The sequence below is a fragment of the Plecotus auritus genome (assembly GCF_963455305.1).
Source record: "Plecotus auritus genome assembly, chromosome: 3".
Lineage (NCBI taxonomy): Eukaryota > Metazoa > Chordata > Mammalia > Chiroptera > Vespertilionidae > Plecotus > Plecotus auritus.
Window position 1 is genome coordinate 16,647,295 of NC_137772.1, and position 24,947 is coordinate 16,672,241.

Consider the following 24,947-nt stretch of genomic DNA (forward strand, 5'->3'; position numbering starts at 1 on the left):
TGCAGAGCCCACGCCCCGCCCCGCCCCGCCCCGCCCCGCCCCGCCCTGCTCCCTCCCCCGCTCACACTGAGCGCGCCACCTGCAGGCGGGAAAGGTCAGCACAGGGAGCAGGCAGGCTCGCATCCCAAGAACTTAAAACAGTGACGTTGTTTGAATGTTACAACCATGCTTTCACACACCCCCGCGTTCAGATAGTCGAATACGTCTTTATTCATCTTAAAAGATTTTAGAAGTCAGCGATATCCCTTTATTAACCAATTAAAGACACTCTGTTATTGAACAGTTAGTTTGATTTCCGTTCGACAAAGATAACAGAATTCCAACAGGAATTGGCCCAGTTCTGTGGAAGGATAAAGAGCGGGCTGAACTGATGGAGGAGGGTACCTGTGAGAGGAGCTGAAAGGCAAACCTGCTCATCCAGGGACGCCTGTGGAAACGCTTACACACAACGGGAATAACTAATACGTTTCATAAGCACACACAGGACCATCTTTATAATCCTTATTACCAAAAAGATCCTAACGTCATTGTTGATGCAAATACAGTATCTTCAAATTGTCACAATAAAGATATTTTACATCAGTTTGTGCTTTTAAAACTATTGTTAGCTTCTTCAGGAAAAAGCTCAAGTAACTGTACATTGTAGAAAAAAATATTTTTGTACTTTTGATACAAATACATGTCAACATCAGAAGAGGCACATAACTATTATCTTCGAATTTCCCTAAAACGACAACAAAAAAAAATCAATGCAACGAAATACATTTCTATGGTAATTGGTAATTTAATGTTTTGACAAGTGCCTAAGGGGGCTGCTTTTTCTTGGTTAGTAATGACGGCTAGGAATATGGATATTTACATCATACATATTGAAGAGAACATCTAGGAATATGGATATTTACATCATACATATTGAAGAGAACATCTACAGAAAATGGGACAGTTTTCACATCCATATTCAAAGCGTCTCAGAAATTCCACTGGGGTCCATTTTAGTGAGACTTAAGTAGTGCCAGGGTTCTGTGCAAATAAACAGTAGAACAGTCCTTTACTAATGCATTACATGTGCAAATAAAACATCTAATGGAAGTGGTATGGTTAGCTCACTAGAGAAATGTCTGTCACTCAACCAAATTTCCTGCTAAGCGACCATAAATATTAACATAACTTCTTCAGGGAATTCAACATTCAACACTGGCTACAGATGAACTGCTGTGACCCACGGTTTTTTCTCTTCAGAGGTAACAACCAGAGAAAAAGAAACGTTCCATGTAGAAAATATATTGTTTTGTATGGACCCTTTATTTTTTAAAAATATATTTCTTTATTGATTTCAGAGAGGAAGGGAGGAGAGATAGAAACATCAATGATGAGAGAGAATTATTGATTGGCTGCCTCCTGCATGCCCCCTACTGGGGATCGAGCCCACAACCCAGGCATGTGCCCTTGGCCGGAATCAAACCTGGGACCCTTCAGTCCGCAGGCTGATGCTCCAGCTAGGGCTGTATGGACCCTTTGATAACGAATTTGGTTCAGAAACTTTATTTTTCCCAGCTCTAGTTGAAGACAATATTATATATATTGCCAAAAGAGGGATCCAATTTTTAAAATATATACTTTTTTATTGACTTCAGAGAGGGAGAGGGAGAGAGATATAGAAACTTCAATGATGAGAGAGAATCATTGATCAGCTGCCTCCTGCACGCCCCCTATTAGTGGTCAAGCCCGCAACCCAGGCATGTGCCCTGACTGAGAATTGAACTGCGAACTCCTGGTTCATAGGTCGACACTCAACCACTGAGCCATGCTGGCCGGGCAAGGGATCCTATTTGACAGTTGATTCTCACTAGTAGTCCATTGGATTGGTCATCTATAATAATAAAAGGGTAATATGCTAATTAGACCGGATGTCCTTCCTGATGAAGCTGGGGCTGGAGTGAAGCAGCCCGGGTCCTGGGTGCTGGAGGGAAGCCGGTGCTGGCAGCCGGGGGAAGGAAGGCCTTACTCTTGCACGAATTTTCGTGCATCGGGCCTCTAGTACTAATTAGTTCGAATCCCATCCAGATAGAGTGATTATTAGTGCATGATCAATGTGGAAGACCCAAATCTAGAGGGGACAGCAGGTGTGTTAAAACTGAAATGATGCACATCCCTACGAATGCGTCATGCACTGTGGGACTCGTGGGGAACCCAAAATAGGACAATTCACAGTATTTTCTCTTTGATTAGCTTTCTTAGGCTTCTGTGTTTGTGTTCTTCATGCCATGCCTTGTGCTTTCTATGTGCATGATCATTTTAATTCTTGGTTGGTGAGAGTTCTTTTAAAAATACTCATTCCAGTTTTGTAGATAATTGAGGTGGCAAATATGGAGTCCATAACTTCAAACTAGGAATTGAAATGTTAAGGTTGGGATGAGAGGAGCTGAGCCTTCTGGTTTGGGGTCTGTTGGTGCTTCTGTCCTTCCCTTCCACTCCCATGGTTTTTCCATCTGTTGGATGGGTGTATGATAGCACTTATCTCATATGACCTTTGAATTGATGGAAGGAAGCCTGCTTCCTGCCTTTTTCTTTGGAGAAGGATTGCAATGGTGGCAGTTGAAATCCAAGTTTATATCTAGGGGATGTGATAATTACTTGTCATTATGTGATTTCTAATGAATGCATTGTTTAAAACAGCAGATTGCAGGCTAGAAAAAATTGGGTGCAATTTCAGGAGACGAGGCTGAAAATAATTTAGAGTCAACTTATGAATGACCTCCTAAGGAGTGTGTTTTATTCTATTAGACACATTATTTTCTGAGATGCTTTCCACAGAATGCTTGTGCTAGAGGATGTTAATATGCCTGGGGCAAGCTCAGTAAATTGTTTACTTCAGGGTATGCCTTAAATATGCCGATATACATTGTGATTTCCCAAGAGTATTTTGTGTATTGTTTTTCTCAAACTAAACCATGTAACTCGGTAGTAGGTACACAATGAATATACCTTTCAGTTAATTCTAATATTCTGTGTACACACAGCACATCTGATATTCACTGCCACATAACCCATATATCTGGGAACTTGCAGGGTTCAGTAAACAAATGGCATGAATGAAATATCTGAATAGCCCTCCAATTTCTCACTTATAAAATGGAAAAACACACAAACAAAAAATAAAATAAAATGGGAAAACAGTAACACAATTTTTATTTAAAAGTGGAGTTTAAAAGAATGTTTTTATTGATTTTAGAGGGAAACATCAATCAACTGCCTCCTGCATGCCCTGGCACTGGGGATCAAGCCTGCAACCCAGGCATGTGCCCTGACCAGGAATGGAACAGGCGACCTCTCCGAGCATGGGGTGAGGCTCAACCACCTGAGCTACACCGGCCAGGATGGTAATACCATTTTTAAAATATTGAAGAGTTGGAGAGAAGTAATCACACAACATTTTGTGACCAAGGCTATTTTTTCTCAATTGAAATCAAATGGAAACAGACTTGAAAATGAAGAAAAAAAAATAATAAAAGATGGGTGAAAATATGTAAAGAACAGTGATGGAATTACTGATTAGCTGTGTAATCTTTGCTTAACCTTGAAAGGCTCTTACAATCTAACTAGAGGCCCAGTGCACGAATTCGTGCAGGGGTGGAGTCCCTCGGCCTGGCCGGCAATCAGGGCCAATTGGGGCCGGCTGGAGGGAGGGACCACGGGAGGTTAGTTGGCCATGGAAGGTTGGCTGTGGGAGTGCACTGACCACCAGGAGGCAGCTCCTGCATTGAGGCCCCCTGATGGTCAGTGTGTCGTCATAGCGTCTGGTTGACCAGTCCAGTGGTTGACCGGTCATAATGGTTGCTTAGGCTTTTATATATATATAGATACTGTGACTAGGTGTACATAGCGTTGTGGTTGAGAGTACTGGCTGGGAGTCAGACTGCCAGGGGTCGGATCTCAGCCCTGCCCCTCACTAGATGTGTGATCCTTACTATGGGTATGACTGTGATGCTGGGCAATTTCTTTCTGTCTCAGTTTTCCTCATCTGTAAAATGGGAACAATAAATATGCTTATTTTAGAGGGCTATGGCTAGGATTACAGATACAATAAATGTTAGATATTAAGAAAAGTTAGCTGTTATCAATATTTTTCAAATTTTCTACATAGTAGGAGACAAAAGCTCCGCCCTGCCCTAATTTGTCCTTCTTAGACTGTAGCTGCTTGGCCAGTGTTTCCACTCGCCCCTCTCCCTCCTGAAGTGGGTGTGCACAGCTCACTTTTAAGCTGCCCCGCCAAGTTGAACAACTATTAGATTAGGCCCTCCGTCCTCCTTCAAACCTGTTTATTTTTACTTAAAAAGTCCACCAATGCTTATGCCTTTTGTGGCCATTAATATACAAGTTCATTGATGTTTCTAGCTGATTTGTAGTTGGATTAGTCTTCTCTGGATTACTAGAGTCTAATTTTTGCCCATTCAGTTGATGCTCAGTTAAAATGCAGGGAAATCTTGACATTTAGAATTTGCAAGGACACAGGAAGGCAAACTAGAGACAGGAATGACACAGCATCCTGCATAAGGATGAACAAGGAGAAAGGAGGGCCAACACGATGCTCCAAGATATCTGTTAGATGGCCTGCTAGTTACTACAACATGCTGGTGTCATTTCATCACTGCAGTGACAACTTAAAAATAATCTGAATAGGCCTCTTGCATGGTTCCCACCACAACGTTATTTTGATTGCATCCTCTGTCTATGTGAATGCACTTTCCCCAAATCATTTGACTGTTTATATGGATTTCCGCAAATCAGCCAGTGAGGCACCAAGAAGCCAGCAAAGGTTTTTAGAAACACCCCCAACAATCCCTCTACTTCTGATCGGGGGAGTCTGCAGTGATGCCGGCAAGTAAAAGAGAGGGAGTGGGAACACGGTTGGACCAGTACTAATAATGGAGACTGAGCTTTTGAATCATTTCGGATAGAGCAGCAAAATCTATAATCGAGCAAGTTAAGGCAGACTGAACACTCGCAAATAACCTGTGTGTGTTTAAGCTCATTTATGACTTCCATTTCCTTTGGAGGACAATTTTAAAGATGAGCAAGACTTTGAACTGATCAAGATACTTACATTAGGCTCTTCCATTGCCATATATATATATATGATATATATGGATATCTATCCAAAGGCAAAAGTTAGATTTAAGAATGCTTTTCACATGAATATACCAAAGAGACGTTATCAGCCTTTAAATATTAAATATTAAAGGAATTAAATATTTGCATACAAAATAAGGTCTAGATGCATAGAATTCTGTGCTCAGCAGACGAAGAGTGAAAGATTGCTATTATTAATGGTTTTTCATTTACAGCCCTATCAAAATTATGTGAAAGTATGTCTTTATTAAAAACCATTCTAAAGAATCATTTTCTACAACGTGTGTGTGTGTGTGTGTGTGGCTGCTCATATGGGTTAGCTCAAAGCTTTTGGAGCGGTCCAATGAACTGAGTTTTATGTAAGTGGCAGGCTACCCCCAGAAAGACTTCCGACTGATTTCTCGCAGCAGGACTGGGATTAAAAATACATCTGACAACAGGCTTCAAAGAGAGGAAAAATCCACTCGCAATAAAAAGGCCATCAAGCTTTAACTTTAAGAACTTCTCTGACTCCGAGGATCTTTTCTTTCTACCAATAAAACCACTTATACTCATGGTTTAATGTCCTAATTTAAGAAACTCAGTGGTTGAGTGTTGACCTGTGAACCAGGAGGCCATGGTTCGACTCCCAGTCAGGGCACATGCCTGGGTTGTGGGCTCGATCCCCAGTGTGGGACATGCAGGAGGCAGCCGATCAATGATTCTCTCTCATCACTGATGTTTTTATCTCTCTCTCCCTCTCCCTTCTTCTCTGAAATCAATAAAAATGTATTTTAAAAAAAGAAATGGATGACACTAAATTAATTTCTAATTTATATCCCACTTCTCTGCCTGTTTTCATTGTCTCGCTAATGCAAACTGCACTGAACGATACAAACCATGTCTCATTTCCACCACACCCCCCCATCAATCAGAAAGGTGGTGATGCAGTCTTATTTCAAAGCCAAATGAGTTCTTAACATTGATAATGTTCAGCTAAGCATTAAAAATCATTCTTTAAGTTTCTTTGAAAGTAGCATTATTAAGTCAGAGTACAACCACTGAAGGAAAAAAGAAACCAAATGAAATCTTTTACTGTTTCAGTTAATTTTAGTGGAAAAGAGAACAAGAATCGGATTTTCATTCAGGATTACAATGGTCCAGAAAGTATAAAAGCTCTTGTTGAAATTATGTGTCAATTCTCTCCTCATTAAGGAACCACCTGAGGCTGTATTCCTGGGTCAACTTATTCCCGCTTCTCTTAGATCTCTAGTCCCGTCCTGATATTATATCTATGTTTCAGGATCCATGACATGGATTTAAACAGACCCCTGGTTAAATCTAAACAGAGGCCCAAACTACTGGCTTGTCTGTGAAGTGGCAGGAATTCAACTTTAATGAATAGGACTTGATGCTGCCTAAATGTCTAATATAACTAACTAACTAACAAAATGGTCACTTTCAAAAGGATAAATACCCGGGTTTTATTTTTAAAAGTTCAACACCTGGTCTCCCACCAATGCCAAATATCTTCTCCCTTAACAGTCTTTTATACCGAGAGCCAAAGAGAGCTTCACCCCGATTCTCATTTCCTAAATATCCACTCAGTCCAAAGAAGGTCATCATTCCAGGTCAGTGGTTCCCAACATGGGCCACGCGCCCCACAGGGGGGCAATTCGAGAATGAGTTATTAACAGTGAATTTTTTGCATTTTTTATGGTTCTAGGGGCCTCATATACAGTATCTAAATATATATTGTGACGTATTTATGCATTTCAGTTCTCTATTATGTTTTGAAACTTTATTTGCTATTTTTTTCATATCACTTCATATTATTATTACTTTTAAACAATTTTTTAGTGATTTCTTCCTCAGGACTTCACCTATCCTTTCGTTCTTTTATTTTTCTCTTTCATGGATGCCATGTTCTTTGGAAGCTTGTTTAGACCAAGTTCATGTCCTTTTAGGCTTCCTCCATGTGAACAGGAGTTCACTTTTTGAATAATAAGAATTTTATGTCACAGGGGGGGCATCAGGATTTTAGAGATGCTGAGGTGGGGCATGGCCAAAAAAAGGTGGGGACCACTGTTCTAGGTGAAAACGCTTCCTTAGTCAATCTTGGTCTTACCGTAACTGGATCTTCCTGCCTCTAACAAGGTCAGAAAAATACCAACTTCAAGTACCCCAGTCACCTCTCTCTACGCTAACTGCCTTTAAAAACTTCTGAGTGACATTGATAACCTTGTGATCTACTTAGCTTGACTCGAGACTGCTTATCGTTTTGAAAAGTCCAATAACACTTCTTTTCTCTCTCTACTGTTTTTCACCTTTCTGAAGACTAAGTTGAAGCAAGGCCTTGGCAACAAAACAATTTATCAACAGGTTCAATTTCCATCTGTGCAATGGAACAGGTTTATCTGTTATCTGGCACACAGATCTAAAATATCTTCTGAGGAACAGAAATTACTCCCTAACTTTATAAAAAAGCCGTTTTTGGAAGGTATACTTACAAACAGAATCTTTTAAAATCAGTTTATAAGACTGAAAAACTATACACATGTAGTCTCATAATAGTTTCATCTTTAAGGGGGAAAAAAACCCCCAAACTGTATTGAAGCTCACTTCACACTGCTTCTTCAGATCTCTTCCATCAATACCCTTCGCCAAATGCTTCAGATGCCAGAATCTGTGCTTATGCCAAGATTCAAAAGATGACCATTCCATAGTCTCGACAGACCAGAGCATGCATGGGCTAAAAAGTAATGGAAGTGGATGCGAATTCAGGTAGCCATCCCAACGCCGGTGAAAGGAGCGTGGCTCATCTCTGGAGGAGCTATCCGAGACGATCCAGTCAATCACAGGTCTCTTTTTTCTCAGCGATGACGCACCAGTTGCCATGGTCATTCCCAGAGCTCAGGATTTGGAGCTCTGACACGTTTTCCCTCAGCAGGCCACAGAGCTCGCCTTCTCGAAACACGTGGTAGTAGCGCATAAAGGCCCTGGAGTCCAAAACGTCTGGCTGTTGTCCTTCAGTAGGAATTGTGTCATCTGGGATGGAATCTGTGGAATCAAGCATAGAAATCCTTCTCAGTATCCTACGAGCAGAAGGCTTCCCTTCTTCTAACGCACCCGCCGCCGCACACTTCTCAGTAGTATGGGTGCTTCCCAGACCATTCCCACCCCCATTTCTCCCAGTTTCTCCTTGGTGGTCTCTGCTGAGATGTTTCACTGTGGCTGGTGCTCTCAGCCACTCCAAAGGCTTCTGAGACGTTTCCACAAACACGTCCTCATCTGAGTTTTGCTCTCTTGTTGGAAATGGCTCTTGGGGATCCCTGTCTACACTAGAGCGTCTGGAAGGCTGGATGGATATAGTGCTGGTGGCCCAACCTTCTGTGTTTTTCAAGGGTCGCATTCTTTCAATTTGCTTTCTCAGACTTGACTCATCCAAAGATCTGGAGCAAAACCAGGAGCGAAAAGATTTTCCTAATGTGTTATAGAAGCCGTTCTCTTCCCCGGCCTCCTTCGAAATGTTTGCACAGCAAGTCCTGGCCCTGACAGGCTCATAGTCCGCGCTGTGGGACCGTTTGGAGTCCCGTCGCTCCTTGAAACAAACAGAGCAGCTGCACGCAGAGCCAGGCGGGTGGTAGGGGTGGCCTCTTTCCAGGTGGCCACACTGCCTCTTCCTCCCAGGCTGGCTGGATTCGGAGACGAGCCGGGAGCATAAGGCCCGGTTCCACGGAACCAGCACGTCTTGCTTCTCAAAGTGCCGGTTCTTTTGTTCCATAGCCCAAACGTAAATCATCAGCTGGCCGCCGGGAACCAAGATGCGGGCCATTTCCTTTATTGCTCGGATTCTTCTTTGTTTTGTAGAAAAATGATGTATAACTGAAAAAAGAAGACACTAGATCTCAATGTGTATGTACATACGTAAGCCTGCACATTTATGTGTTAGTATTTTCCATGTAACAGTGATGCAATTTTGTCATGTAGTCAAATCTCCGTATTTCTTACAGGGCAGGGCGTATGGTAGAAATAGCATGGGCGTGGCTTTGGGAGAGACAGAATTGCTAGCTTCGACTCCTGTAATTAGTAGACAACTGATCTTGGGAAATTATTTAACTTATATGGATTTTAAGTCTCTTCATCTATGACACCTCGAATGAATAATGTGTAAAATCTCTTCCAGTTCCCAAATCCTATGAATTGTGTTAACTGGAGGGTGAACAATGTGAATTGATAAAATCTGCAAGGAAGCATTAAGTTAGGTAAATGCCACCAGTAGAATTCTGTGAAGTAATTCATTACTTTAACGAATGATTGGTACTTCCAAAGCTCTGAAGGATTAATACCACTAATCAGTGTTAATAAAATTAATAAATCAAATAGGAGTGGAGCAAAATGCTAAAATGTTTTTCTACTTAGATAGTGCAAAGGTAGCCAGTCAAGCTCAAGTCCAAATGATTGCTTATCATTTTTAAGAATGTTAATGTAATAGAAAATGGTTGAATATATTTTTTTTAAAAGTTAACTTCTAGGTCATCATTTTTACTTTCAATCCCTGCAAAGTTAAAGTGAGAGTCAAGCAGAACTGTCTTTCTATCATCATAAACATGTTACTAGGCCACATTCTATAAAAAACGTATCGCGCCCTGCCCGGTGTGGCTCAGCTGGGTGTCATCCTGTGCACTGAAAGGCGGCCGGTCCCACCATGGTCAGGGCACAGGCTGTGTTTCCACTTAAGGGAACACTTCTCATCAGAGGATGACAACCAGTATGCTCCACTTCCTCTGGGACAAGGCATGGGACTTCAAGTGGAAGCAGAGGAGGACTTGACCCTGCGCACACAGGGCGTTTCCCCAAAGTAGGAAGCTGGTCAATAGCCCATGCCCACAACAGGGGCTCAGCAGCCTGGCCTGGATGTAGGTGGCCTTGCAGGCCCCAAAACTAATGTAAACTAGCGAAGAGCAAGGAATCCTCCTCTCTGACCTCTGTCAGATTCTAGGTCTTTACAAATGTCCCCATTTTGCACTTAACAGTTTCAACTACAAAGAAGCAGGGCTATTACAGAGCAGGTTTCTATGGCAACCATCTCCTGCCGATCCTAACTAGTTCCAAGGTTAGGGCATCCAGGCCTCAATATACAAAGATACAGTCCCCATCTAATGTTGAATAAATCCACTTCTCACCTACTTCAAGAGAGAGCAAACCATTTTATGCCGAGTTTTTATCTGGTCAGTCCATTTTATATAGGTTCCCTTTGCTTTAATAAAGCTTAGTATAGCCCTAACTGGCTTGGCTCAGTGGATAGAGCGTCGGCCTGCGGACTCAAGAGTCCCAGGTTCGATTCCGGTCAAGGGCATGTACCTTGGTTGCGGGCACATCCCCAGTAGGGGGTGGCAGGAGGCAGCTGATTGATGTTTTTCTCTCATCGATGTTTCTAACTCTTACTCCCTCTCCCTTCCTCTCTGTAAAAAATCAATAAAATATATATATTTTTAAAAAGCTTAGTATATTTAAATAGATTAATTTTTAAAGTGTTTTGGAGCAAATAATTTGCTTTGCAAAAGAATTTGCCATGAGATCAGCAAGGGCCCCAAGCATATTTAAAAATGACTAACCTATCAGGTTGCAGGAATATGTGTTTTGAGTAAAATGAGCCTGTGTAAATTTCAGGCAAGGGTTTTTGCTGTGTTTTTTTTTTTTTTTTTTTTTTTTTTTAAGTTTTGGCATGTATATTTATGGGCACACTTGCTGGGAGGATCTGAGAAACATACGCCCTAGATTTATGAGCAATCTCTGGCAGAGAGCGCTGAGTGGCCTTACAAAAACAACGCAATCTGGGACCAGGTGGGCTGTCTTCCCCCGGGACTTGCCTACCAGCAAGTGGCAGATTGGAGGACACATCCTTCCAGGTGGCATTAGTCCTACAAGATTCTGCTAATAAAGAGCACACTTCTGGCCTAAAATAGGTCATATGACTTTGAAATGTCCATTTCATGCTGGGAGATCCGGCTACATTGCAATATAACAAAGTACTGTTTTCAATGAGTAAAATTCCTCTAATACTTCCTTACTCATAAGCAAAAGAAACTGAAATGAGTCATCAAAAAGAATAAAATAACAGTTCGGAAGTTTAACTAGTTAAAATAATTACATGTCCCACCATAAGTACATTTGAGTTTAGTCAAATAATTCAATTAGTTGATATGTTTTTAAAAATTAGATAAAATGAACTCCATAGACCCTTCCACAAAGAATGGATGTTGGGTTGTAAGAATGGCTTCAACCACGCAAATGATTCCCATGGCCAAGAGGGAACGTGTAACCAGGCTGCCTTACCTCCTATGGAGATGATGGCATCGAAGCCCTGATCCCTAAAGGGGAGATTAAGGTTGTCACACACCATGACTTCACATCCCCTACTCCGGGCAATCTCTACCAACGGCCCACAGTAGTCACAGCCCAGGGTATGTACCTGGCTATTCACCTTAAGGTACTTTCCAGTCCCACAACCTATAAGAGAAAAACTGTGTTACATTCTATCCTTAAAGGAGAATGGAACAATGTCGGTTAGCCTGTCTGATAACAAGAACAGAAATAGCTTTATATTAACTAACCGAGACAGAATACAGCATGGTGTGAAGGTAAACACAGAAGCAAAGCCTTCAGATAGCTCTTACATATTTTCAGATAGAACAGAAGAGGGAAAGGGGATTGGGAAACCTAAATAATACTTATTAAATATTTAGCGAGGTAATGTCCATAGGGCGTAGCATGCTAGCACAGCTGTTAGCTGGCCCATGGCAAGGAATGATAGGTCCCTAGCATCCCAGGGGCAGTGTCCAGTCCCTTTACAAAAGCTGCCTTCACATACGTATTTCATTATGTACAGATCTATATGTTATGGCCTTTATTCTCCTGCTCTCTCTCTAGACCAGTGGTTCTCAACCTTCCTAATGCCGCGACCCTTTAATACAGTTCCTCATGTTGTGGTGACCCCCAACCATAAAATTATTTTCGTTGCTACTTCATAACTGTAATTTTGCTACTGTTATGAATCATAATGTAAATATCTGTGTTTTCCGATGGTCTTAGGTGACCCTGCTAGCGGTTCTCAACCTGTGGGTCGCAATCCACAGGTTGAGAACTGCTGCTGTAGAGCCTAAGACCACAGGAAAACACAGATATTTATTTACATTATGATTCATTAACAGTAGCAAAATTACAGTTATGAAGTAGCAACGAAAATAATTTTACGGTTGGGGGTCACCACAACATGAGGAACTGTAGTAAAGGGTCACGGCATTAGAAAGGTTGAGAACCACTGCTCTAGACACTCTTACTGCTTACTGGTTACATAAAACAAACCACTGCCCAAACTTTTAAACGGCTATGAAGAAAACAGGCTTTCAAAAATTTTCATTTGAATGGAAAAAAGATTTCCACAGTTTTTCATCCACCCTACCGTCAGTGCTCGGTTTCACGTGACTCAGAACACAACCTAAGAAAGAACTATTCTTTCCTTAAATAGACCATTTTTGACATTCGGTTTCTGATGGCAGAGACCCAAGTCATTCAACATGTACACAGCCCAGAGATTTAGGTCAATCAGATCTCAGTGATATTACAGGGAAGAAGATGGTACCGTGAATGAATCACCATCCTGAAACAAAGCCTTCCAAATCCAGTACCTGGAATAGTCTAGCACAGACACGTCATCTAATTCCTTTTCAGAAATATTTAAAGATATCAACAGAGCTGAGATTTGTACCTTCTGGAATTACCTGTAGATTTTTGTCTCACATTTTTCTAAAATATAACCACTATTCAAAGATGATTAATTTGCAGCTTCTAAAATATACCACTTTTTAAAAATGTATCTTTTATTGATTTCAGAGAAGAAGGGAGAGGAAGAGAGAGATAGAAACATCAGTAATGAGAGAGAATCACTGATCGGCTGCCACCTGCACGCCCCACTGAGGATCGAGCCTGCAACCTGGGCGTGTGGCCTGACCGTGAATGGAACCGTGACCTCCTGGTTCATAGGTTGATGCTCAACCACTGAGCCATGCCAGCAGAGCTGTCACACTTTTTAAATAATTCCTCCTTGATAGGAACTGTTCAAAATTACATGAGACACCACAAGCATAATTAAGGTTTGCTGATGCCAGGTGAGACAGTGGATGGCTTATGAATAAAAAATAATATTTTCAATGTTAGTATTTCCATGTATATGGTTGAGGTCTCATAAATATTTCAGATCTCATGGCCACTGTTCCTAAGAATGCTTGTGAGAAAAAGTATCCAATATTTAAGAGCAATCATGGGGAAAATATAATCCACAGAGTGTTTTAAAACTGAAATCCTGATTACAAAGATGATGGTCATGTTTTTTAAAAAAAATCTTGTTTTTTATTGGCTTTTTTTTTATTGGCTCAGGGGTTACATTTAGAGAAATGAAAGGAAAATTACTTCAAAAATACGAATAAAAACAGATTTATAGATGATTAGTGCTAGAAGGAAGTGTTCAGAGAGCAACCGGTAATAATGAGGAAACTGAAGTCTTTTAAAAATCTCAGCATCTCCTGAAAACTTCCCAGCATGACTCATCCTAAATTCATCTCTAATGGTATTCATGTTTAAGGATAGCAGTGGAGATCCCAAATCTGAAGCGGTTATCCATTTCCTAAGTGCACACACGGAGATGCTAGAGAGGGAAGGTTTTATCCTAATGAGGAAAGCCAGAAGACGGCCAAGCCTAGTCACCCCACTATCGTAAAAGTGCAAGAAATAAATCAGAAGATCTTTGATGCTGCAGCAAGCACGGGTTCCCAACCACCGGGTCCTCTGCAAAGTCTCATTAAATGCTGACCTGTCGTAGGATTGAAGAGAGACCGGAAAGTGTCTGCATGCTTCCATTTCCCTCTGCTTTGTATTCTGCACCACACGCATTTTGTGCATTTCCGTACTTTTGGGGGCTGACTTCACTGTTTAAAATTCAGCATCGTGCTGAAGTGCTGCCTACGGTTTCTAAGTGCAGGAAGGCTGAGACGGGCCTTATGGACAAAATACGCTTTGTCCAGGCATCCGACATGGTTGTTGCCTGTGAGTTCACTGTTAGCAAATCAATAATAAACAGAAACACACATGGAACCAGGTGAGGTATTGACCAGTTGACAAAAATGTGACCACAGGTTCACAGGAACTGAATCCTGTACTTCCCCTGAGGGTTACAACGCAGGATTCACTAATTCAGTGTCCTTGACAACTTTATGGAACATAAATACTGTGAAAAATGACAATCAACTGTATTTTTTTAATGCTTTCTGACTTTTAAAAAAAATCATACAGAGAAAGGCCTTTTGCCTCTGTTTTTTATTTTATTTTATTTTTTTTTTAAATCCTCTCCCAAAGATATTTTCCCATTGATTTTAGAGAGAGGGGAAGAGAGAGGGAAAAACAGAGAGAAATATCAACGTGAAAGAAACACACCGATTGGTTGCCTCCTGGTCTGGGGAGGAGCCTGCAACCGAGGTGGGTGCCCTTGACTGGAACTGAACCCAAGACCCTTTGGTCCACAGGCTGACGCTCTATCCACTGAGCCAAACCGGCTAGGGCTATTTTATCTTTTTAAATTATTCTTTTTTGCCCTAACCGGTTTGGCTCAGTGGATAGAGCATCGGCCTGCGGACTCAAGGGTCCCAGGTTTGATTCTGGTCAAGGGCATGTACCTTGGTTGCGGGCACATCCCCAGTAGGGAGTGTGCAGGAGGCAGCTGATCAATGTTTCTCTCTCATTGATGTTTCTAACTCTCTATCCCTCTCCCTTCCTCTCTGTAAAAAATCAATAAAATATATTTAAAAATATATAAATTGTTATTTCTTTTTATTCTTTTATAATAAACTAGTTGTCCTCTAGTTCTTTAATGATTTCATTTTCTTATACTTCCCTCAGTACTTCATTTGGAATTTCTGATGTAAGGGATGAGAAAGTAGCGTATGTACATGCTGTTGTCCTAAAGCCACGCGTTGAATAGTTCCTTTTCCTACCAGCTGATTTTAAGATCCTGGTACTGTGCTTAGACTATGGATGGTAAGAGTTCCAAAGTCACTGTATCTTCTGAAACCAGATTTATTAAAACAAAAACAAAACACTGACATGATAGAGATATTTTCAAAGACTCTATTTCTACATGACATGCACCCCTTCCCCAAATTCCACACTGCTCACACCATCTTCAACAAGTCAAAAGCCCTGGCCAGGTACATGTGCTTCTCTTCCTAGCACTTAGAGTGAATGTCAAATCAGGCAGAGTGTGTAAGTGCAGACTTAGGGCTCCCTGGGTGTAATCTTCACGCAGTTACAAGGCACTTTTGGGTGGGCAGCCTCAAATGGGGATCCCAGACCTCAGTCTACGATCTACCGGCCTGCGGTTTACCACTCAATGCAGAAACATCCTTAGCCCAGATCTGCCAGGCAAATCCATGATTACAAAGCCATGGTCTATCTAAAGACAGGTTCTAATAATGAAACACCCACAGAATAGTTCAGGAGAAAAAATCCATGAGATTAATAAGAGGTTACAGGAAATTTATGATCTCTGGGTCTTCTGTGGAAGGCATGAGAGCCACTCGAGGTGAGCCACCGGAACACACTATGTACACATGTGACCATCTCCAAAGTTACAACAGTCACCTTCCCAAGCAGTCAGTTTAATCCTGATTTAGTCAACCGATGTTGGAGGATGTGCCCCAACACGCTGAAGAGATCGCCGCCACTGTCTACATGTAAGTTTGAGGACGTTTCCTACTCTGTGTCTTGATTGTATGAATTTCTGATATAACGTGAATGAGCTGCCCTGGGATGTGGCTCAGTGGTTGAGCCTAGACCTATCCCGGTCAGAGCACATGCCCAGGTTGCCGGCTGGATCCCAGTGTGGGGCATGCAGGAGGCAGCCGATCAATGTTTCTCTCTCTCCTCCTCCCTTCCTCTCTGAAATCAATAAAAGTATCTTAAAAAAATAAAGGGAATGAGCTGGGTTACAGGCATGCCAAGGGCACCATTTCAGACTGCGGTTCTCACAGCAAGCAAAACCGACTCTGAAAAGAAAGACAGGATGGCACTTATTTCTCACCACGCAGCCGGCCCTGCGTTACCTATGTCGGCGATGAGGCTGCCGGGCTCCTGGTCCTGGAGGAACTGGCGGACGCGGGGCCAGGCTTTGCCCTGCAGGTCGCTGAGGTACCGGGCGGTGCTCTCATACACGCTGTGCACGTGCTGCTTCTCCAGCTGGGCCGCCTCATGGTCCATCCTGGGGAGACAGGGCCACCCCAAGAAAGGCCCGTCAGAGACAGCTGAAGGAGGAGGCACATGTCCTAAACCTGGGAACCTACAACTGCCCAAGGCTGTGCTGATCTTTACTCGAAGCTGCAAAGAGAAAAACCTTCACCACAGCTGTCAAAAGACTCAAAACGGCATCAGTTTTACTGGCAAATCTTCAAAAATAATGGTTTGGGAATTAGCTAGTCATTGTCATTTCCTGTGCAAGATCAGTTCTAAATTTTGGAAGCACATACCTAAGATTCACTTGGATAAAATCGTTCTGATGATAAACAGATTTTTTAAAATGTGTAACATGCAGCTCACCACTCCAATCCAGTCACAAAGCCCGACTGATTCTACCTTTTTTAGTGTCTCTGGATTTCAACCATTCCTCTACATCCCTACGGATGCTATTTTAGAAAGGGTACTTATTTCTTTACCCGAATTACTTCAACAGTCCGCAAGCAGGTGTTTTTGGGGCCCTTCAATCCCTTTCTTCATTTCTGCTACAACTATTTCTATAAAATATAAATCGAATTGTGTTGCTTCCTCGCTTAGACTTCTTCAAAGGCATTCCATACTTGTCTGATCAAGTTCAGGTATCTTAGGAGGGCTTACAAGTCTCTTTCTGACCTGGCCTCGACTCGCCTCTTGAAGCCATTTCTCACCATCCTTCGCCAGCATCAGACGAGCCTGTGATACTCAATGATGCACGGTGTCTCAGGCGCCACTCATTCCCCCTCATCCAGGGGCCTGCACAGGCGCTGTGTTTACCCTGGCTAACTTCTATTCATTCTTGGCACAGCATCGCCTCTTCCAGAAAGCCTTCCCTGACCTTCTCTGCAGGACAAGGGCAATCAGATAGGAGTGGGAGAAGTACAAGGGCAGGTCTAAGAGGCCTCTGCTGTTTGGGGCTTAATCTTTTCGTTATTCTCTTGTGGCATGTGAGTGAGGAGTAGCCCAGGGAAATAGCCAGATGCTGAGATTGTGGCTCTTTACCACTCAGTATGAAAGTAAGTTCAATCATGTAAGAACCCATTTGGCCCTACTGGTACAGATCAGCTAGTTCAGTCCTGCTCCTGGCCCTCCTGTTGCTTCCCATGCATACTATGAGTGTAGGTAGCTAGTTAGTTAAGGAAGGGAACAAATGGAATCGCCTGATTCACTAGGGAGCTGAGTCAGACATTCAGCCTGACTTACTAGGAAGCCACAGCACCGACAGGCTCCCCAGGGGACATCTGCATCCTCTGCTGAGGGGACTGAATCCCCAGAGTGAGCAGGAAGAAGTGGCCATCAGTCATTAGCCGGGATGGCTGAGTGAGAAATAAAAACATCAGGGGAAATGCCTTTGCTAGGCACATGTGCAGTAGAAGCTAAGATGGTGCAGGGGGGTGGAGGGGTAGGTAAGCACATGTGTAGTATAAACCAGATGATGCAGCAAAACTTTGGGGATGCCTAGTAGGAGCCAAAATGGTAATATAAAGGGGCAAAGTCTAGCATGGAAAACCTGGGGAAAAGACTGAGGTGGATAGAGGGAGGACCCAGCCCAAGCCCGCTAAGAGCCAGGAGAGAGATTGGTTAGTTTGAAAGAAAGCGTGCTCTCTCCCAAGCCCCAGGGAATATACATTTGCTCGTTCACCCATTGGTTCCAGCATTCTCTCTCTGTAGCAGCAGGTGTTATGTTTAGGCCTAGCAGACACGCAGGCCCAAGTGCAGCCTTGGCAGTGGACGTGCAGATAGGGCAATGGGACAGGAAAGTTCTGCGTCTCTGGGCCCTGGTCCTCCTGGGCTTGGTGAAGACAAGTGTGGGTTTACGGCCCCAGAGACTGGACTTACTCTGCAGCAGATGGAGCGGAACCATCTGGTCGTGGATGAGACACCAGGCACCTGGGGACAGTTTGTTATTGCTCCAATAAATTTTACCACAACACCTCATCGTCCTAGCGGTGGGTCCTCAAAATGCTTTTCTCATGACTCCGTGGAAGAACCCTCTTTCCACCGGCAACAAAATCTCTTGAGACTAGGGAAACATTCTGTTCCTCATCCTCTCACCCACCAGTTTTAGCATCTAATCCACTGATGATTCTTACTTAAGACCATCATTACTACAATTATCATCCAATGACAATATAGTAGTCCCTCCCCCCCCATATCCAGTTTTGCTTTCTGAGGTTTAAGTTACCCATGGTCAACCACAGTCTGAAAATATTAAATTGAAAATTCCAAAAAGAAACAATTCATATGTTTTAAATTGTACGCTGTTCTGAGTGGCATGATGAAATCTGTTGCCATGCCCCTACGTCCTGCCCAGGATATGAATTATCCTTTTGTCCATCATATCCACCTCACTTCACCTCATCACGAAGGCATTGTATCATCTCACATCATCATAAGAAGGGTGAGTACAGTACAATAAGATATTTAGAGAGAGAGAAAGACCACATTCACGTAACTGTTATTACAAACTATTATATTATAGTTATTGTTATTAATTTCTTATTGTGCCTGATTTATAAATTAAACTTTATATATGTATATGTGAACTTCCTATATGCATAGGAAAAAACATAATGCATATAGGGTTCAGTATTATCGATGGTTCCAGGCATCCACTAGGAGGTACAGGGGACAACTGTATTCTAATTTCATCATTCCTTCTATAGCAAGAAAGAGACTTTTAGGATTTACTCTCCAAAAAAATTAGGAGTAGGTTATCCTTAATTACCATGGACCTGCATACAGTCCCAGCAAATCTGGCAAACTCCTAACAGAGTACAGATCTCATTTGTGAGGTCTGACAAAACTTCCACCCAAATTGAAACAGCTTATATTGCACCCTCAACTAGAATTTACAAAGTAAACATATGGCAGGCTACAACTGCCTACACACAAGAAAAACCAAAACACTGAGTGCTTTTCTTTTAAATCAAAATCTCGGTAGACTAAAAAAATTTTTTTCAGTAGACTTAGTCTGTTTAAATGGTTTCCCTTTAAGAAATCAGTCAGGCAATACAATTTCGAGAACCTAGAACAAATAAACTTTATTGCACTTGCAAATGTTAAGTGGCAATCAACAAAAACTCAATTCCCTTCCATCTGGCTCTAACTACCAGCTCAGATTTTGTAGTATCTGAACAACACCCCCAGAGAACGTTCTCTGAGTCCTCTCCCCATTGCCTGGCCTCTACCATAAACAAGTAACTTCAAAGAGCTATTTTAGAGTATGGGAACAATATAACTCTATTTTTTTGTTTTATTATATTTTACAGTTAAGATTATACACTGTAGAACCAATAGCTGACTGTGAAATTGATTTGTGGAGAGGACTATCCAGTATGACATTTTTGACACTGTGGATTTAAATTTCCATGTGAATTATATACGCAAATTCCTTGAGAATTCGGTAATGTAATTAAGCTAGCAAGACTCATAGTAAAATAAAAGTGCAGGGTTCAAGGAGAAGCTAGGCAGATAGGGTTTGGTCTAGCCAGGCTTCCTAATCTGTGTGCATTCCAATTCTGGACCCCTGTAGCTGATGCCTTGCTGGTGAGTCATGAGAGAAGGGAACATAATTTGAAAGGTAAAGAGAAGTCACATACAGTAATGCACTGAAAATCTGAAGACCCAATTTGGAGGGTTTTTTTTAAGTCTTTATTGTTGAAAGTATTACATATGTCCCCCCCCACCCCCACTGACCTCTTTTAGGCCTTCACCACCCTATTGTCTGTGTCCATGGGTTATGCATATATGCCTACAAGCTCTTTGCTTGATCACTTCCCACCCACCCACCCTCCCCCACCTTCCCTCTGAAGTTAGACAGTCTGTTCCATGCTCCTATGTCTCTGGATCTATTTTGTTCAACAGTTCATCCAATTGGGAGTTTTTTAAGAGCAATAGAAAGAGGTTTTAAGTTGGTAGGTGAGTTGGGGGCAACATGATTAGATTTACAATATTAAAATATCACTTTAGGTATATTTAACTCTGAGTAGGCTAGAATATCTATTGTCTTTATTTGTCCAACCAAGTCCACCTTCCCCCTTCTGATAATTTGTATCTTGCCTTCCCTGGATGGGCATGTGACCTAGCCCTGGCCAATCATGGTATCCTATAATCCTGGACACAATCATTGGTTCAAGTGTGGCCAGGTGATAAAAGCTGAGCCAATCAGAGCCCTTCCTCAAGATATCTCAGTGTAGAGCCAACGAAATGTTGGCCTTGCCTCCGGCATCACAGAGTAGGAAAGGCATAAAGGTCAGCCTGCCACTGGCCATTTTCTTCCACAGGGAAAATACCTGTCTTTAAGTTGAAGAAAATGGAGTCAGGGGAGCAAGCAGAATAAGAGACAAATGGAGAGGAAAAACAAAACAAAACATGGCAGCATAGTGTCCTGCTTCCGGTCCCTGAGACTAGTCCTTGAAGTCTTGTGAGCCACTCTTTTCCTGACTCAGAGAGCCAATAAACTCCTCTATCGCTCCTCATCGAGGTCTTCGCTGAAGTCAGCAGGTGGTTCTCTCTCATCTGAAATGCTCTCCTATCGCCTACCCCCTCCAAAATCTCACCTGGCCTTCAAAGTCTAGCACAGCTTCCTCCTCCTCCACGAAGACATCATGGATAACTATAGCTAAAAACAATCTCCCCAGTAATTTTGTGTGCTGCATATTTATTATCTCTGTCACTCCTAGGGCATTTATCCTGATACTATCTTGAACTCTATACTCTGTATATGTCCCAACTAGATTAAAAGATCCTGGAGGGAAGAAACTGAACCCAGGGCAGTCACTCAGTAATTAACTGTAGAATTAGAATCAATGGCTCAATGAGCTGTTTCCTGAGCATCCTCTGCAAGACAACAGATTTCCTGCCCTAGTAGAGGCCTGTTTTAGAGCTATACCCTAGGCATGCAACAGCCACACTTCTATCACTAAAAAAATTTAAATTGTTCTCCTACTATAAATACCACAGAAGACACAGTATTTAAAATGAGGGAATAAAACTGTTTTACATTTTAAAGATGTATTTAAACTATAATTCTAAAGTAAAAATAGAAGTTAGTCAGGACAGTTCAAAGAATTTACTTATACTTAACTAGAGGCCCGGTGCATGAAAATTCATGCACTGGAGGGGGGCGGTCCCTCAGCCCAGCCTGCCCTCTCTCACAGTCCGGGAGCCCTCAGGGGCAGGAGGTGACCTGGTGATCAGGGGAAGGTGACACCCCCATCACACCTCTGCTGCTGCCACTGCCAGCAGCGCAAGCCTTGGCCGGCCCTGGTTATCTGAACCTCGGGCGGCCCTGGGCAGCTGGGCAGCCGCCATCTGATGCTTGCCTGCTCCTCGGGCGTCAGCTGGGCAACCACCATCTGAAGCTTGCCTGGGCCTCAGGCCGGCCCTAGGTGGCTGGGCAGCTGACATCGAGGCTTGCCTGCACCTCAGGCCGGCCCTGGGCAGCTGGGGGGCTGAGGGGACTGCTCCAGAGGCTGGCACGCAGAGCGGCCGGACCTGCCTGGGGGTGGGCCCAGCTGTGCCGCACGCCTGCCACCCCGGAGGGGCTGAGCGGACTGAGTATCATTTAAGAGAGAAACCAAGATGGCAGCACAGGTAAACACCTAAACTGCTGCCTTGCACAACAATATCAAAAAACAACTAAAAGACAAAATGGACACCATCCAGAACCACAGGAAAGCTGGCTGAGTGGAAATTCTACAACTAGAAGAAAAGAGGAAAGCACATTGAGACTCAGAGGAGCTGCAAAAGGCTGAGGTATGGAGACTCGCATGCAGAGAGGATGGGCAGCTGTGTGCAGGGGCGGCTGAGTGCGCGGCTGGCTTTCTAAAGCAGGAGGGAGAAGGAAGCTCCCGACTGCACTGAAGTCCAGTCCCGGGCAAGACGCTGGGAAACCAGACTCATTCGGGGGGAATCTGGACAGTCAGGAAAAGAGAAAGCACACTGAGACATGGGAGCTGTGGAAGGCAGAGGTCTGGAGGCGCATGCGCACAGAGAGGACTGAATGCACGGGAGGCTGAGTGCGTGGCTGGCTTTCTAAAGCGGGAGGGAGACAGAAGCTCCCGACTGCACTGAACTCCAGTTCCGGGCAAGTTTCTGGGAACCCCGACTCATTCGAGGAGAAACTGGACTGTCTGGCAGCAGGCGAAACTTGAGGGCAGCTTTCTCTCAGAGGTGCTTGCAGCGATTACCGAGGGACACTGAGACCCAGAGGCCTCATAGGGCAGGGCTGATGGGAAGCCAAGACTGTCTGTTCTGCCCTGAGACTCCGCCCCATCCAAGCTGAGCACAGAGGCTTTTGTAATTTTGCAAGTCTTGTCTCATAAGAGTGTCTCCAGCACAGAAGTTCTCCCAGCATAGACAAAGCTGATCCTCACAGCCAATTGGTCTGGAGGTCAATTCCTCCCAGTGATACCAACAACAATCAAGACTTAACTACAACAAGGCTGAGCACACAGTCCACAAAGGGGTGCACCAAGAGTGTCCACCTCAGGTAACTGGGGAGGCTGAGCCTCTGTGCCCTAGAGGACACCTACCACACAAAGCTACTCTACCAACTCAGGGAAGCAGCAAAAATGCGGAGACAAAGAAACAGATCACAAATGAAAGAAATGGAGGAAAACAAATGACTGGATATAGAGTTCAAAACCATGGTTATAAGGTTTTTCAAGAATTTCCTAGAAAAGGCCGATAAATTTAGCGAGACCCTCGAGGATATGAAAAAGGACCAACCAGAAATGAAACATACACTGACTGAAATAAAAAATATTATACAGAGACCTAACAGCAGAATAGAGGACCGCAAGAATCAAGTCAAAGAGTTGAAATACAAAGAAGCAAAAAACACTCAACCAGAAAAGCAAAAAGAAAAAAGAATCCAAAAATTTGCAGATAGTGTAAGGATCCTCTGGGACAACCTCAAGTGTACCAACATTAGAATTATGGGGGTGCCAGAAGAAGAGAGAGAGCAAGATACTGAAAACCTGTTTGAAGAAATAATGACCAAAAACTTCCCCCACCTGGTGAAAGAAATAGACTTACAAGTCCAGGAAGCGCACAGAACCCCAAACAAAAGGAATGCAAAGAGGACCATACCAAGACACATCATAATTAAAATGCCAAGAGCAAAAGACAAAGAGAGAATATTAAAAGCAGCAAGAGAAAAACAGTTAATTACCTACAAGGGAACACCCATACGATTGTCAGCTGATTTCTCAACAGAAACTATGCAGGTCAGATAGCAGTGGCAAGAAATATTCAAAGTGATGAATAGCAAGAACCTACAACCAAGATTACTTTACCCAGCAAAGCTAACATTCAGAATGGAAGGTCAGATAAAGAGCTTCACAGATAAGAAAAAGCTAAAGGAGTTCATCACCACCAAACTAGTATTATATGAAATGCTGAAAGGTATTCTTTAAGAAGAGGAAGAAGAAGAAAAAGGTAAAGATAAAAATTATGAACAATAAATACATGTCTATCAACAAGTGAATCTAAAAATCTGATGAACAGAATAAACTGGTGAATATAATAGAATCAGGGGCATAGAAAGGGAGTGGACTGACAATTCTCGGGGGGAAAAGGGTGTAGGGGGTGCGGGAAGAGTGTGGACAAAAATCGTACACCTATGGATGAGGACAGTGGGGGGCAGGTAAGGGCAGAGGGTGGGGTGGGAACCGGGTGGAGGGGAGCTATGGGGGGGGGAATAGGAACAACTGTAATAATCTGAACAATAAAGATTTATTAAATTAAAAAAAATAAAATGAAATTTAAAAAAAGTATCATTTAGCAATGCTTTTTAAGTCCTAGAAAAGCATTTTGCACTCTAATAAAACCTAAATACTGTACATTCTTGTAATTTTAACTTTGTACAACTATTTTCAAATTCTTTTTCTACCTAGTGTAAAAATAAATTCCAACTTTATATCATGGTCATAAACTTAAAATTATAGGAATTGGGATTAATTAGGTTTACTAAACATGGACATGGCCAAAAACCTCAGATTATTTAAATTGTAGTAATAGCTGAAAGCAACTAACCTGAGTCATCTTGTGATTACAGGAAAATTACTTCTTGTCTTTGTGAATCATGGCAGTTTCCACCCTCAGAGAGTGACAGTTGTTGCTCATGACCTTCTCAATGTGTAATGCACGTGAAAAGTAGTAGGGTGACATCAAGTAGAGATTCCTTCACATGATGAGCCACTCTGCAGGGGACACAGGCCCTATTAGGAAAAAACAAACAAACAGTAAGTGTTATTTTACATAATAAAAATGTGGAGCCAGCTGCAGCCCAGGTTCACCTCTGGACCTAGCCATAGATTACCCAGAGAGGAAGGGATGAGAACGAACTGTTAAGATCTGTGGAATACACCAGAACTCTAAGAGCAGTTTCTGACTTTAATTCCTAAGCTTTCTGTAAGATGTACTGTACTTTTCCCTAAAATTAAATCGAATGGTGTCATCTTGTCCCTGGAAAAATTACAAGCACACAAAGTCAGCTTGGAATACAGTGG

General features: G+C 42.7%; 1 protein-coding gene across 8 annotated transcripts in view; it reads right to left on the bottom strand.

Moving 5' to 3' along the window:
* Positions 1 to 5,868: 5,868 nt before the first annotated feature.
* TRMT9B (tRNA methyltransferase 9B (putative)) overlaps positions 5,869 to 24,947 on the bottom strand; it is a 46,287-nt gene continuing 27,208 nt past the window's right edge. For 3 of the 8 annotated variants that reach the window (XM_080658996.1, XM_080658998.1, XM_080658997.1), the window contains 4 exons: positions 24,472 to 24,656; positions 16,266 to 16,420; positions 11,449 to 11,622; positions 5,869 to 8,994 (listed from right to left, as the gene is read on the bottom strand). In XM_080658996.1, coding sequence (XP_080515122.1) covers positions 7,961 to 8,994; positions 11,449 to 11,622; positions 16,266 to 16,419 — 1,362 coding nt within the window. In that variant the 5' untranslated portion in view covers position 16,420; positions 24,472 to 24,656 and the 3' untranslated portion in view covers positions 5,869 to 7,960. Of the gene's footprint in view, positions 9,011 to 11,448; positions 11,623 to 16,265; positions 16,421 to 24,471; positions 24,657 to 24,947 lie in introns of those variants that run through there. The other 5 variants (XM_080659002.1, XM_080659003.1, XM_080659000.1 and 2 more) reach the window with 3 other exon arrangements.